At 33.3% G+C, this 11,701-nt stretch overlaps 1 protein-coding gene across 2 annotated transcripts in view; it reads right to left on the minus strand.

Annotated features, from left to right (window-relative positions):
* Window positions 1-69: 69 nt before the first annotated feature.
* The window catches only part of LOAG_18753, a gene marked incomplete at its 5' end in the record, with an annotated part of 31,722 nt that continues 20,090 nt past the window's right edge, over window positions 70-11,701 (minus strand). Inside the window, 30 exons of one of the 2 annotated variants that reach the window (XM_020451415.1) lie at window positions 70-235; window positions 363-562; window positions 691-798; window positions 886-1,042; window positions 1,374-1,537; window positions 1,678-1,862; window positions 2,125-2,209; window positions 2,772-3,032; window positions 3,176-3,352; window positions 3,756-3,868; window positions 3,945-4,149; window positions 4,288-4,395; window positions 4,644-4,799; window positions 5,194-5,337; window positions 5,454-5,588; window positions 5,832-5,951; window positions 6,117-6,280; window positions 6,864-6,966; window positions 7,183-7,371; window positions 7,516-7,668; window positions 7,794-7,892; window positions 8,156-8,300; window positions 8,596-8,717; window positions 9,202-9,325; window positions 9,488-9,654; window positions 9,779-9,886; window positions 10,066-10,203; window positions 10,343-10,534; window positions 10,791-10,933; window positions 11,225-11,447. In XM_020451415.1, the coding sequence (XP_020304801.1) occupies window positions 118-235; window positions 363-562; window positions 691-798; window positions 886-1,042; window positions 1,374-1,537; window positions 1,678-1,862; window positions 2,125-2,209; window positions 2,772-3,032; window positions 3,176-3,352; window positions 3,756-3,868; window positions 3,945-4,149; window positions 4,288-4,395; window positions 4,644-4,799; window positions 5,194-5,337; window positions 5,454-5,588; window positions 5,832-5,951; window positions 6,117-6,280; window positions 6,864-6,966; window positions 7,183-7,371; window positions 7,516-7,668; window positions 7,794-7,892; window positions 8,156-8,300; window positions 8,596-8,717; window positions 9,202-9,325; window positions 9,488-9,654; window positions 9,779-9,886; window positions 10,066-10,203; window positions 10,343-10,534; window positions 10,791-10,933; window positions 11,225-11,447 (4,506 nt within the window). In that variant the 3' untranslated portion in view covers window positions 70-117. Of the gene's footprint in view, window positions 236-362; window positions 563-690; window positions 799-885; window positions 1,043-1,373; window positions 1,538-1,677; window positions 1,863-2,124; window positions 2,210-2,771; window positions 3,033-3,175; window positions 3,353-3,755; window positions 3,869-3,944; window positions 4,150-4,287; window positions 4,396-4,643; window positions 4,800-5,020; window positions 5,061-5,193; window positions 5,338-5,453; window positions 5,589-5,831; window positions 5,952-6,116; window positions 6,281-6,863; window positions 6,967-7,182; window positions 7,372-7,515; window positions 7,669-7,793; window positions 7,893-8,155; window positions 8,301-8,595; window positions 8,718-9,201; window positions 9,326-9,487; window positions 9,655-9,778; window positions 9,887-10,065; window positions 10,204-10,342; window positions 10,535-10,790; window positions 10,934-11,224; window positions 11,448-11,701 lie in introns of those variants that run through there. The other variant, XM_020451416.1, reaches the window with a different exon arrangement.

An 11,701-nucleotide genomic window follows, 5' to 3' on the forward strand; every position in this document is an offset into this window, starting at 1 on the left:
CTTCTTCCATCTGAATCCTGTTTTCGCTTCACACTTACAGCAGATATCCAAGCAATGTACAGATTTGGAGCCGTTGCAACCGTAGGCGATATTTGTTTTGTTTCAACGATATGTCCTTCAAATAAAGACTCCCTGGATGTGGATTCCGGATATTTCCATTACATTTTCATTTTTTAGAAATGCAGCATTCCACGCGGTCCCTAATTTGAATTCATCCATTGACATGTGCTTTTTCCTGAAACTAAGGATGCCTTGTTAAATCTCAACTATAGCAAATTTTAAACTGCTTAGATTTCCCGTTGTACTAAAAAGTAGAAGTAAAAATTTTGAACTGAAATCCAGTTTGATAAATTTATTACAACCTTGCAGTTAACTGCCGTAAAGCATTGAAGAAAGCGGTAGGTCGGAAAATGTTGCCAAGTCTTATTGGATTAGCTAATATTTTATGACTGTCATTGATGCGTGATAATTGTTCTATTGATTTAGCTTTATGTATCAAAGCTGTCAAATACTGAGCTGGATCCGATGGACCTCTCCATGCTTCTTGCCATTCTTCTGGTGTCTATAAATGTAAATTGAATGAAAACACCCCGATATCTTCAGATGTTCTGAGGAAAATTTTGATACAGAATACATTAATTAATCAAGGAAGAGCTTTTTTTCCCCTCTTATAGAAATAGAAAAGCAAACTTGATGCATCATTAATGCCCGTGCACCATTAGCAATTTCTGATGTGAGCAACTGAATACCACGTAAGCATTTACTTATTGCACCAAGGAATTTATGCACTTTTTGAACCTGAAACTTCTCGCATTTCAATTTTATACAAGCCGTTAATTTAGGTTAATCGTTAACATATCAAAAATCATTGCATACAATGGATACCAGCATTATTGCATGAATATATTCGAGGGAAATAATTTCTAGAATGAGATCATCGGTATGCTGTGCCAATGGTATATCCATGGAATGCAACGTTGATTGAGAATTGAGTCGCTTCCAAAGTGTTATAATTGGATTCAGAGCTTTATTCCATACATTCCTGAAAATTTTTGCTTAGTTTTGATTTATTCCGTCTCATTAATTTGCATTGTTAATTTGCTACAAATGTTATAATAAGGCGATTAAACCAAGGCAATTCACATTTTACATAAAAATTTCTAGCTCGTTTGACCGTTTCAATTACATTTATTGTATTAATTATGAATACCATCTAAAATGCTGGGAACTACTGAGGAACTAACAATTCTGCGTATCACTTGAGAAAGAAAAGAAACTAGCAATTTTTTCTTTTTTTTCGGCTGATCAACATCTTCTTTATAAACAATTGATTGAAAGGACTAAAATGAGCAATACTTTTCAGACAACATTACCTGTCAAATACAGCTTCGCTGGCAACAACTGGCATGCTACGTATTTGGAGAATCGTTTTATTCGTTTCCGCTATTTCACGTGCAGTACTTATATTTGAGGGCAAGCCAAACAATGTCGGATTATCGTCATCAGGTATATTTGTATTAATGATGTTAGTGTAATCCTGTTAATTAAGTCACCTTGTCACAAACCCTTGTCACAAATTCTATTAATTAAAAGTAAATGAAAAAATTGTACGACTCCTAAAATTAAGCAAGACATCGTGAAAATCCCTCCGCCATATACTACATTTTGAAAACATACCGTGATATTGCTTGAAAATGGGACAGAAATATGGTGCGCAATTTCAGGACCATTTATGCCAATAACGGATGAATTGAAATAGCGTTTCAAATAAACAACTAGAACGTTCATATCAAAATCATTGTCAATACGTCCACCATATGCAACAGTTTGCATGAGGCCACGAAGTAGTTGCCAATCAACAGCTGAAAAAGAAGTTATATTGAAAACAAAAATTCTACTTTGAAATCTAAGAAAGTTAGAACTATAACTATTCGATGGTTTGGTACAGACAGTTCTTATGCTTTCATGATTCCTTCCGGATAAAAACAAAAAGCAGTAATGCAGTAGCTTCCACAAAGCAAACCACATTCCTGAAAAAGACATCCTACTGGAAAAGAATTCGACTTAACATATATTCGGAGCACTGCCAAATCGTTCAGAAATTTCAAATCCAGAAGATTTTACCTTTGTCATCTTTTGTAATATCTTCAACAAATTTCTTGGCTACTCGTAGATCGCTGTTGCTAAATTCATAAAACTTCGACCAAGCCTAAAATCTCTATTATTTGACACATAGATATTTTACTTTACATAGGATTGACAGTTGTTGATTAACATGCTGGTTATTGTCGCCCTCCCATAAGATAACTAAAACAAAATTTAAATTGAGACGCTAAGACTTCATCCTCACTCATCCTTGACGAATTTAGTAACTGAAATGCTTTCAAACCATAAATATGAAAATCTTAATCACAAAATCGGAAGATAAATGGCAATCTGTGAACTGCAAACAGCTAATATTCCGATTCGACTTTAAATTAAATTCGTCGCGATTTTTTATCTTTTCCACATACGACAAATTTAATATAAAACCGAGTAGGAAATATTAGCTGTTTATAGTTCAATAGAAAAAGCAGGCATATTCAGGTAGTATTTAAAACTTGTTAAAACCATCATTTAATGGCTTAAAGAATTGGGAAAAGCAGGCTACTTTGCGACTACGCATTAATTGAAGTGCTTCCAAAAATTTCTCTGGAATTAAGGCAAGAAAGAAAGTTCTACATTTACTACAATTTTTACAAAATTTCATGGGTCCAAATGGAAAACTGTACCTCAGGTATGAACATTCGTCGCTCCTGTAGAAGTGCATGTAACCAAGCTAACATAAATAAACTTTGCAAATAAACAGCACTAAAATTAAGCTCAGATTGCTGCCATTGAGCATAAATCCTTTTCATATTATTCTTGATGCCAGGCGGTGCTTCGTAAACAATTTTCAATGAGGCTTGAAGTAGCTGCGGAGAGAAATGCTCATTTGATTCGGAAGTTAACCACAGACGAAAACCAGGGTCTCGTTTCGATGTCAAAAATTCCTGAAATAGATGTTAAAACTATAACAAGTCACTGAAAGACTGCAAAAAGAATTAACTTCTGAGTTTCCCGGAGTTTGAAAGAAAACCATATTATCATTAATAGATTAACTACGAATTTATACATTAGAAATATTATTCCATACCTTCTCGATTGCCGCTAAATCGCTGACGGCGAGATGCAAATTTTTCAAGCACACCCAACCACCACTTGTAGCACATGTTCGAATTGCTTCAAGAGCTGCTTGTCGCTGTCCTTGGCCCATCGAAATTTGATAAAATTTCGTTCTAGATATTTCTTTTCGAGCCAATTCTTCCAGTTCCTTCAACAACAAATTTTTCAGTGTAAATTTGCCATCCTTACCAAAAACTCGCTATTTGGGTCCAAAATTCTTTGTGAACGTTACAACTAGGTAAATATTACATAAGTGGAATTCTAGAATCTTAATTTGCTTTGACTTTACTATCTCAGGTTGTACTTGACTTTAAAGTTCAAAGCGCAGCCGTAAAAACCCTCATATGCAAAGCAGTATATCCAAAAATTTCAACTCCATAAATTCATCTATACTGCCTTAACAAAAACCAAAGTCTGAATTTGATGCTATAACCTAGTGCAAGAGAACAGGAATTTAGATATCAATTTTCGGCCACATACTCACAAGCTGTTATTATTCCAGCTCTTTTTTATATATTTCAAAAGGAAAAACTAGAAAATATCAGTAATACTTGTGATGGATCTGCACCAGGACTAATCAATATCATGATCGGCTCATTTTCATTGCTTTCTGATTTGTAGATTGACTTCAAATCTAGTGGAGGTGGATTGATTGACGGAACTCCTGAAATTCCAGTTAAAAAACTCTGGGAATGTTAAGTTCAAATACTTAGCTCAAAGGTTATGGATTAATATCAAACCTAATACGTCAGTAACAAAGTTGATCATAGTAAAATAAAGTCTCTCTGGTCGAACAGCCTGAATAACGAGCAATTTCTGGAATGGTGTTATAACTGCATCGACAGAAGGTGGAAATACTGTTTCGCAGTTTATCGTACGAGCAAATTCACTCCATAATCTATGATCCGTAAAGCGAAGATTGTTGAATAATGTAGGCAAATATTTCTAAAAACTTGCCAAAATTTCGATTTTTATAATTAATTATGTAAGGAAAAGATTAAAACTCATTTGTAGCGGCAAACTATCTATTTAGCATAATAGTTACTATAGTAAATTAAATATCTGAAAAGTCTTCAAACTAACCTGCAATTTAGCAACATTTGCTTTTCGTTCACAACCAATCCAGTCAATCTCTTCCATGGAAGAGACCGTGACATCATCAACAATCAAACCCGTGAATAATTCCCATTCCTGGAAGATAACTTTGGATGTTTTCCATGAAAAACCTGATAACATTAATTCGTCAATACCGAATTACCAAAATCGTCAACATCAAGAGACACAATAAAATCAAAAAATACCTGGACATCAAATGTATTATGTCCGTATGGTGAAAACATACTTATATGATGAATTTTTGAAAACAACGCATGATACCATCAAGCTGTTCGATTCATTTAAAAAAAATAAATCATTATAAATTCAAATGAAATACTAACATTTTGCCCAAAGAGAGATGGTTGTATTCCATGGACAAATCGCATTGAAAACATCAAACGATCTTTTTTAAAAAGTGCGCGTGATACATATTCATAAACGGTATGTTGGAGTACCCGTCGCAATTTTTCTATTCGTCCCATTGTATTTGTACTTTCCTAGAAATGAAAAGGATAAACTCGAAATCTCGGCAAAATTTAGTAAATTTCATATTTTTCAGTCATCACATCCCAACTACTAGTTAGTTTTTGCAATCCACAATAACAAATTTATTTGATTGCTATTCAAACGAAACAGAATCAAAACTTAAACATTAACTTATTATGCAAAATTCCGAACAATCCAGGCTGATACATTTGGTAAAGCATTTTCAACCGCAGAAGGCGTTGCATCGACTCATCTGGTCAAGATTTTCCTGTCTAACCACTCAGTTTAATTCAATTCGTCAGGTTATCTATGGTGATTCCCATCACGGGAATGTTCTGCTCAGCCAGCATAGTTTGAAAAATCCTATCAAATATTTTATTCACTTTTTCTATATTAAAAACTTACCTTAACTTTGCTAAATGTACGGTTGTACAGGTTTATTACAATATTGAGGTTAAAGTTGTACATGGGGTCTTGTTTGTGCAAATCATGAATAATGAAGTATAAATTACTTGCAGCTTCTGCTAGTGGTCGATATACATTCTTTTCCTGAAATAAAAAATATTGCTCTAACAAGCACCACATTTCTCAACTATTCAAAATTGGAGGTTCAACAAAAATTTTTTTTTAAAAGACAAAGAACTAATCCATCCTGTGCTACAAACCTTAATAAGTTGCTTCTGCAATTTATCAGCCTCAGACAGTGATATTGCAGTGGTTTCTGCATTTTCTTTGCTTTTATTCAAGGAATCCAACAAATCCGTATTGTCCAAAAGACTTCCTTCGGATGAAGCTAATGTCTTAAATATAATAATATGAAATATATATATATATTAGAAAGAGTAATATCACAAATACCATTCTAGAAATATAATTGACTGTTCGTAGCATCTTAATCTACAGCAAAAGTTGCATTCCTGATGGCTAAATTACACATGAAAATTTCCATCTTTGTTCAGAAAACAGGCAACCGGGTAAACTAATTACACATGAAGTTTTAATGCGATTTTGTCAATTTCGCCAAATAATTCTTAATAATTTACTTGCAGAAGTGATTGTTCAATGCCATCAAGTTTAATTTTCATTTGTTCCACATCACCGGTCAATTCATTTAAACGAGTTTCCAAAGCCGGTTTTTCCATTTGTATTGCCAATCCGAGCATCTAAATGAACTAGTCAATACACGTAAAAGAATCCCAGAATGCCTGCATAATATTACTGCAAATGGAGTTCAATTTCAACAGGAAGCTTGACTCTCACTTAAGGTAAGGTAAATGGGTCAACACTTTACAGAAAAAATTTCAAAAAAAAAAAATTAAAGTGCAAACTTGTGATGCAAGGCCCGTTTGTGTGATACTGAAACATATTAAGGCAACGGCTGCCTTGGATGTTTGATCTAATCGCAATAAATTATTCCTAGAGCAGATGTACAATCGAAAATTATCATTATAATCAATAGCTTTCTCACCAATTTGAACAATACGTCGTGGTCCTGAAAACGAAAAAATATTTTGTTAATTTCACATATGAAATAATTCATATTTTTTATGAAATTGATTAAAACAGAAAATTTTGAAGGAAATTAATGCTACACAATTCGTTATACATAATTATCGTTTATGATATATTTCTCTATAGCCATAAAATACTGGTCAAAATTTTTGTAGTCCCGGACACGTAATAAGTTTTAGTTATAAGTTAGGACTTATTTAACGACCTGGAGTTTAATTAGCGGACGTGCACGACCCATTATTTGTTATCGCTAATCACTGCGAAACACATTTCGTTGTGATATTATTCTACTATTAGAAAAGGTATTGCACAGAATGACAGTAAGTAATCTTAGTAGATCTTTGCTGAAAGAATTTTTACCTTCTACATTAATTTAACTGTAGAATGGTATAAATACATAAATGTCATAAAGAGGACAACTGGAATGACCACTTTCACGTATGCAATTGATAGCAACCTCAAAAATATCATATCTGAAGGTTTCTACTATTAGTCTCAAATTTTCTTTAATAAAGCTTCATTTGCTTTCTCTAATAAGTCTAAGACTTAAAACAAAAGCATACCTTGATTCGAAAAATCTTTCCGAAGAAGACTGATAAGAGTAGGTTCAACTCTATTCACATCATCAATAAGCAAAAATTTGCCAAAACGAATAGCAAGTTCAACCTAAACCTGATATAATAATGATAAAAACAAATACTCTTGTCAAATTATGAGATTACTTTCATGAATTTGTGAAGGCAATATCTCGAATTTGATTGGTAACAAAACAAAAAGCAGAATTTGGGAAAACGATCAATATATTTCCCAGCTCGATTTCATTTCCTTAATAATTAGCAACATGTCTCTACTTTTTCTCTTCAATAAAAAAGTGTATACCACCTGAGTAAGAAAATTAGAATCGTTAGCATTCACTTTTTCTAATTGCTTATCTTTCAAATATTCTTCAAGAAATAACGATGCTCGTCCGCTAGGATCGATGATCAGCGGTATTTCTGTAGTATTAAATAAAATCATGGCATTCTCCTGCGAAAGTGAATCAGTTGGAAGTCCTTTGTTACTCCAATTCAACTGAAACAAATGATCGAAAATAAAACAGTAAATTAGCAATACTGAAGCAAATATCGTGTAACATACTTTCATCAAACCATGGCATTACATTTAAATTAGGATTTCGAGGAAACCGGAACTTAAATTTCACCAGTAACAACATACTTTTTCGGTCTCCATAACATTGAATTCAAGTGTATTGAAATCACTCAAATTGAGGAGTTTCTTCCATTTGTTCAAAATTTCATTTCGAACTTGTTCTGACTCTGAACCAAGAAACGTTACAAATGCAGCAGATAGAAGGGAACCCTTTTCCAGCTGCAAAAAATTAATTTTTTTTTTTTACAAACGTTGAGCACAGACAGGAAGTGATCCATTAAATTTAATTAAATCAAGAAACAAAAATCAAGAAGAAGGGGGAAAAAACATAAGGAAAAAATTACGCAATCAAGTTCATTTTGCAAACTGCCGATTTGCTCTTGCCATCTCCCATACTCGCCACTAAGTCTATCTATAAGAGTTCCAGCAACATCAATGGTTTCCTGGAATTTAAAGTTTAGAATAATACCAATATGGTAAAAAATGAATACGAAGCTTAATAAAGTTAGAAGAATTTTGGAAAAGCACAAATATTCGTTAAAATGCGCTTTATGATAATGGTATAACATTCATCGCCGAACCCAAAACAGCCTTCGCGGTAGTTCTTGCTAAATTAGTCTAACTTCGAAATCCATTATCTTTCATTAGTTCGCCTGTAAAGGGCTTTCCAGAAAGGATGATTTAAATAAAGATCATATAAGCTTGCCTGCTGCTTATCTAAATCAATCTTTATCTGTGTTGCTTCTTTCATATGCACTTCGAAGTTATGTTTCAACTCAGCAACTCGTTCATCAACCGTTCGTAGACCTTTCGATAATTTTTCCATTTGCTTCTCAGCTTCGTTTAGATTTCTATAGTTGAATTATAGGCTTTCAAATTCATTTCATTTCCATTTTGCTTTATAACAAATATGTTAAATATCTGCCGCAATTGATAGTTAAATCATTTTAAAATCTAAAATTTGCTACTTAACAATATCGTCACTTTTTTCATGTGCCTGCTATTGGTAATTTTCAAATTACATGAGCCCCATTAATACACCATTAAACCATTAATCTGCTTTATACTTCATACAGACCTAATTTTTAAAAGATGACGCTTTAAAAAAATAAATAAACAAATAAATAAAAAGAAGTGTCAACTTGCTTAATCAAATCATTTTTCTCTTTTTGTAATGGAGCAACACGTTCCAAAATTGTCGAATAATCTAAATTTGCTCGTACCCATGCAGCTAACGGTGCTGCTGCTGCTGATGCTCGTTTTGCGTTCTATATCAAAAGTATGATAATAAATAAAATAAGCAAAACTAGCTCATTTATGCAACACAGAAGATTTCTCATCAAAACCAGAAATGAGTAAAAGCTTCAGGAATTTATCAACTTAAGCAGCTTAAGTAGATTAACTTGTCTTTCACGCATCCATATTGCTGCTGATGTTATGAGGAAATGAATCACCAAGAAATTGCAACGTTTCTTTTGAACTAATTAAGAAAAAAGGACGATATTCCTGAGAAAGTTTTCATGGAATGCATAAAATTTCGTTTATTTTTTGCTTAATATCTACTCATTGTTGCAGGTAGAAATGGAGAAAGAAAAGAAATTTCCTGAAACGCAGGTTACGGTATATAATAATCTTGAGCACCAAACTAAGGGTAGTCTAGATAAGGTTGTTATGTCGTGTTTTAGATAGCACTCTTAAGATCTGACCTGCTACACACAAAAAAATTATGGAAATGTTAAAAAAATGACTAACCTTTGGATCAAATGATGACTGCTTGCTTTTTATAAGAGCAGAAACCCTTTTGTTGACATCAGGTGAAATTCCTCGGGCATCAAAATTAATTATTTCGTCTTTCACCCCATTTCTAGCCAAAAACCTATAATTAAGGTGAATTCAATTTACGAAACTTAAAGGATTTTAGATAAAAGCGGCTCAAACTACCAAATTTGAAACCAGTTATCAAGATTACAGAACGGAAAGAATTCGAATAATCTTGTTTTGAAAAAAGAAACAAATTTTAACGAAAAGCAACCCGTACTTTCTCATCGCTTCCCAAGATGTGTCAAAAATACCCATAAATAACAACACAGCTTGCAAAATATCTCGGATTGCTTCCGGTGGAGCACGCAGACTTCGAATTTCAGATAAGCTCTCCGATTTAATAGAACCAACTGCTTCACGAGCTTCACGTAGCATAGGTTCCACCTGAAAAATATGACTTAAACTTGATATACCTCACTAGCCAGTTGATTTGTTTAGCTAAACAGGATAAACTTTTCCACCTTAAACAGAATTTAGAGCAATCTTTTCATCAAAGCAAAACAATTACCTCGCGTAATTGTTCTTCGATCAAACTTTTTTGCTTCTCAATCCTTTCATTTTCTTTCACAGTTGCCAGTTTAAGTTGTTCCATATCCGACCGCTGATAATTTGCATTCTTAAAAACATTAAATTCAGCAAAACACTAAAATGGAAAAGCTAAGTAAAACATTGGAAAATTTAATTCTCGATCAAACTTATTCAGGTAAGACTTGTGTATAAAAATTGTAATTGATTTATTTAGTGAATAGTATATGAGACACCAATGTTATTATGTGCAACAAATTTTGAACAAACCGTCATGCTTTGTGAAATTGCTTTCAGTGCCATATCTGCACCGCTTTGCTTTTCAGCCAATAACTTACTCTTTTTAGCAGCTTTTTTTTGCATGTTTGAAACAGATTCACGTGCTTCCGTCAATTTACCAATTCCAGCCTAAGAAAATAAGCAGAAAAGAAGTGCTAATTTCGTTCAGCTCGTTTTTGTACAACAAAGCAAAAAACGGGAATATTAAAATTTTGACTTTGTGCAGAATTTTTGTTTTTAGAGTTTTTGGAATACGAAAAATCAATGCCTTCAGCCTGTTAGATCGTGTCTCAATAGCGGTTCGTTTTTTATTCAGAATACAAGCATAGTTTTCGATGAATCGGATATATTTTGCTGGTGGTGCTATTTCGGCTGGACACTGGTGATAGATTTGTCCGAAAGCGATTAGTATATCACTTGATGTCTTGACGTTATGCCGCGATAAAATTGATTCTGATAACTAGAACTAATGATAATCAACAATGCAATTTCTCGTTTCCATTCTTGTGGAAAATTCCAAAAAATTTTCTGGTAGTTATTTACCATGGAAAACTTTAATTAAGTATAGGGATAAAAAATAGAAAAAATTGAAACAAATTTTTATAAAACCAGAATTCATTACATAAATCATTGTTTGTTTTAAATTTTCTCAAAGACCTTAGCCGAAACGTCCCGATTTAGCTATTTCTGTATATTAAACTTTCATTATAAATAACCTCTGACAAAGCATCCTTATTCCATGCTTCATTCCAAATGATCGAACATTCCTTATATAGCGACGGATTTGATGAGCATTTTACAGAAAAATTAGCATCATCAACATTTAAAATAAGGATGATATGCAAATTTGCCTTTACTTCTAAAAAAAGTTCATAAAACATGCCATTTATCGACAACTGCAATCTATTAATCATTAAAACTTCTTTCGACTTGAACACGGTATTAATGGCTTCAGCGCTTCGAAGAATAATTTTGAAACGCAAAGCATGCGTCACTTCTATGGGCGCTTTTAAAATCATTCAAATTATTCATTTTCGTTACTTTCGAGATATATTAGTTTCAATAGTAATACATTCTTCTTTCATAGTTTCGAAACACAGAATTCAGCAAGAAAAACAAAGAACGAAAGAAAATGAATAAGATAACTTACTCATAACAAAATAAGAATACATGTCGCCTTGGAATGCATCTTGCGAAGCTTGTTCGCGTAAGTTTACCAAAAAGCTGTCGAATTCCTGGACACTAAATATTCCAGGAAGATTACCAGATGATAGTAAAGAATTTATGGATTGCAGAAATGCGTCCTGTAGTAACTGGTAATCTTCAACAATGTAAACAACATGTTTACCGTTTACTGCCGCATCTTGGATGACCTGCAAAATGCTCGGAATTGCTAACTCAGCTAATTCAGTTAAAGATACGATGACCGCTCAAATGAAATTGTATACCGTTTTTAAATCATTTCTAAACTGTTTGATTCCATAAGATGATGTCAATTTAGGCGAGAACACAGGCATTTGATGCATGTTGGCAACAAGCGATGCAGCTTCACGTCTTCCCATACCAGCTCTTCCAGCTAGCAACAATGAGCCCCCTGAAAATTCAGAAAACCGGTTGAAGACTGGAA

The sequence above is a fragment of the Loa loa genome (genome assembly GCF_000183805.2).
Source record: "Loa loa unplaced genomic scaffold supercont3.493, whole genome shotgun sequence".
NCBI classification, from domain to species: Eukaryota; Metazoa; Nematoda; class Chromadorea; order Rhabditida; family Onchocercidae; genus Loa; species Loa loa.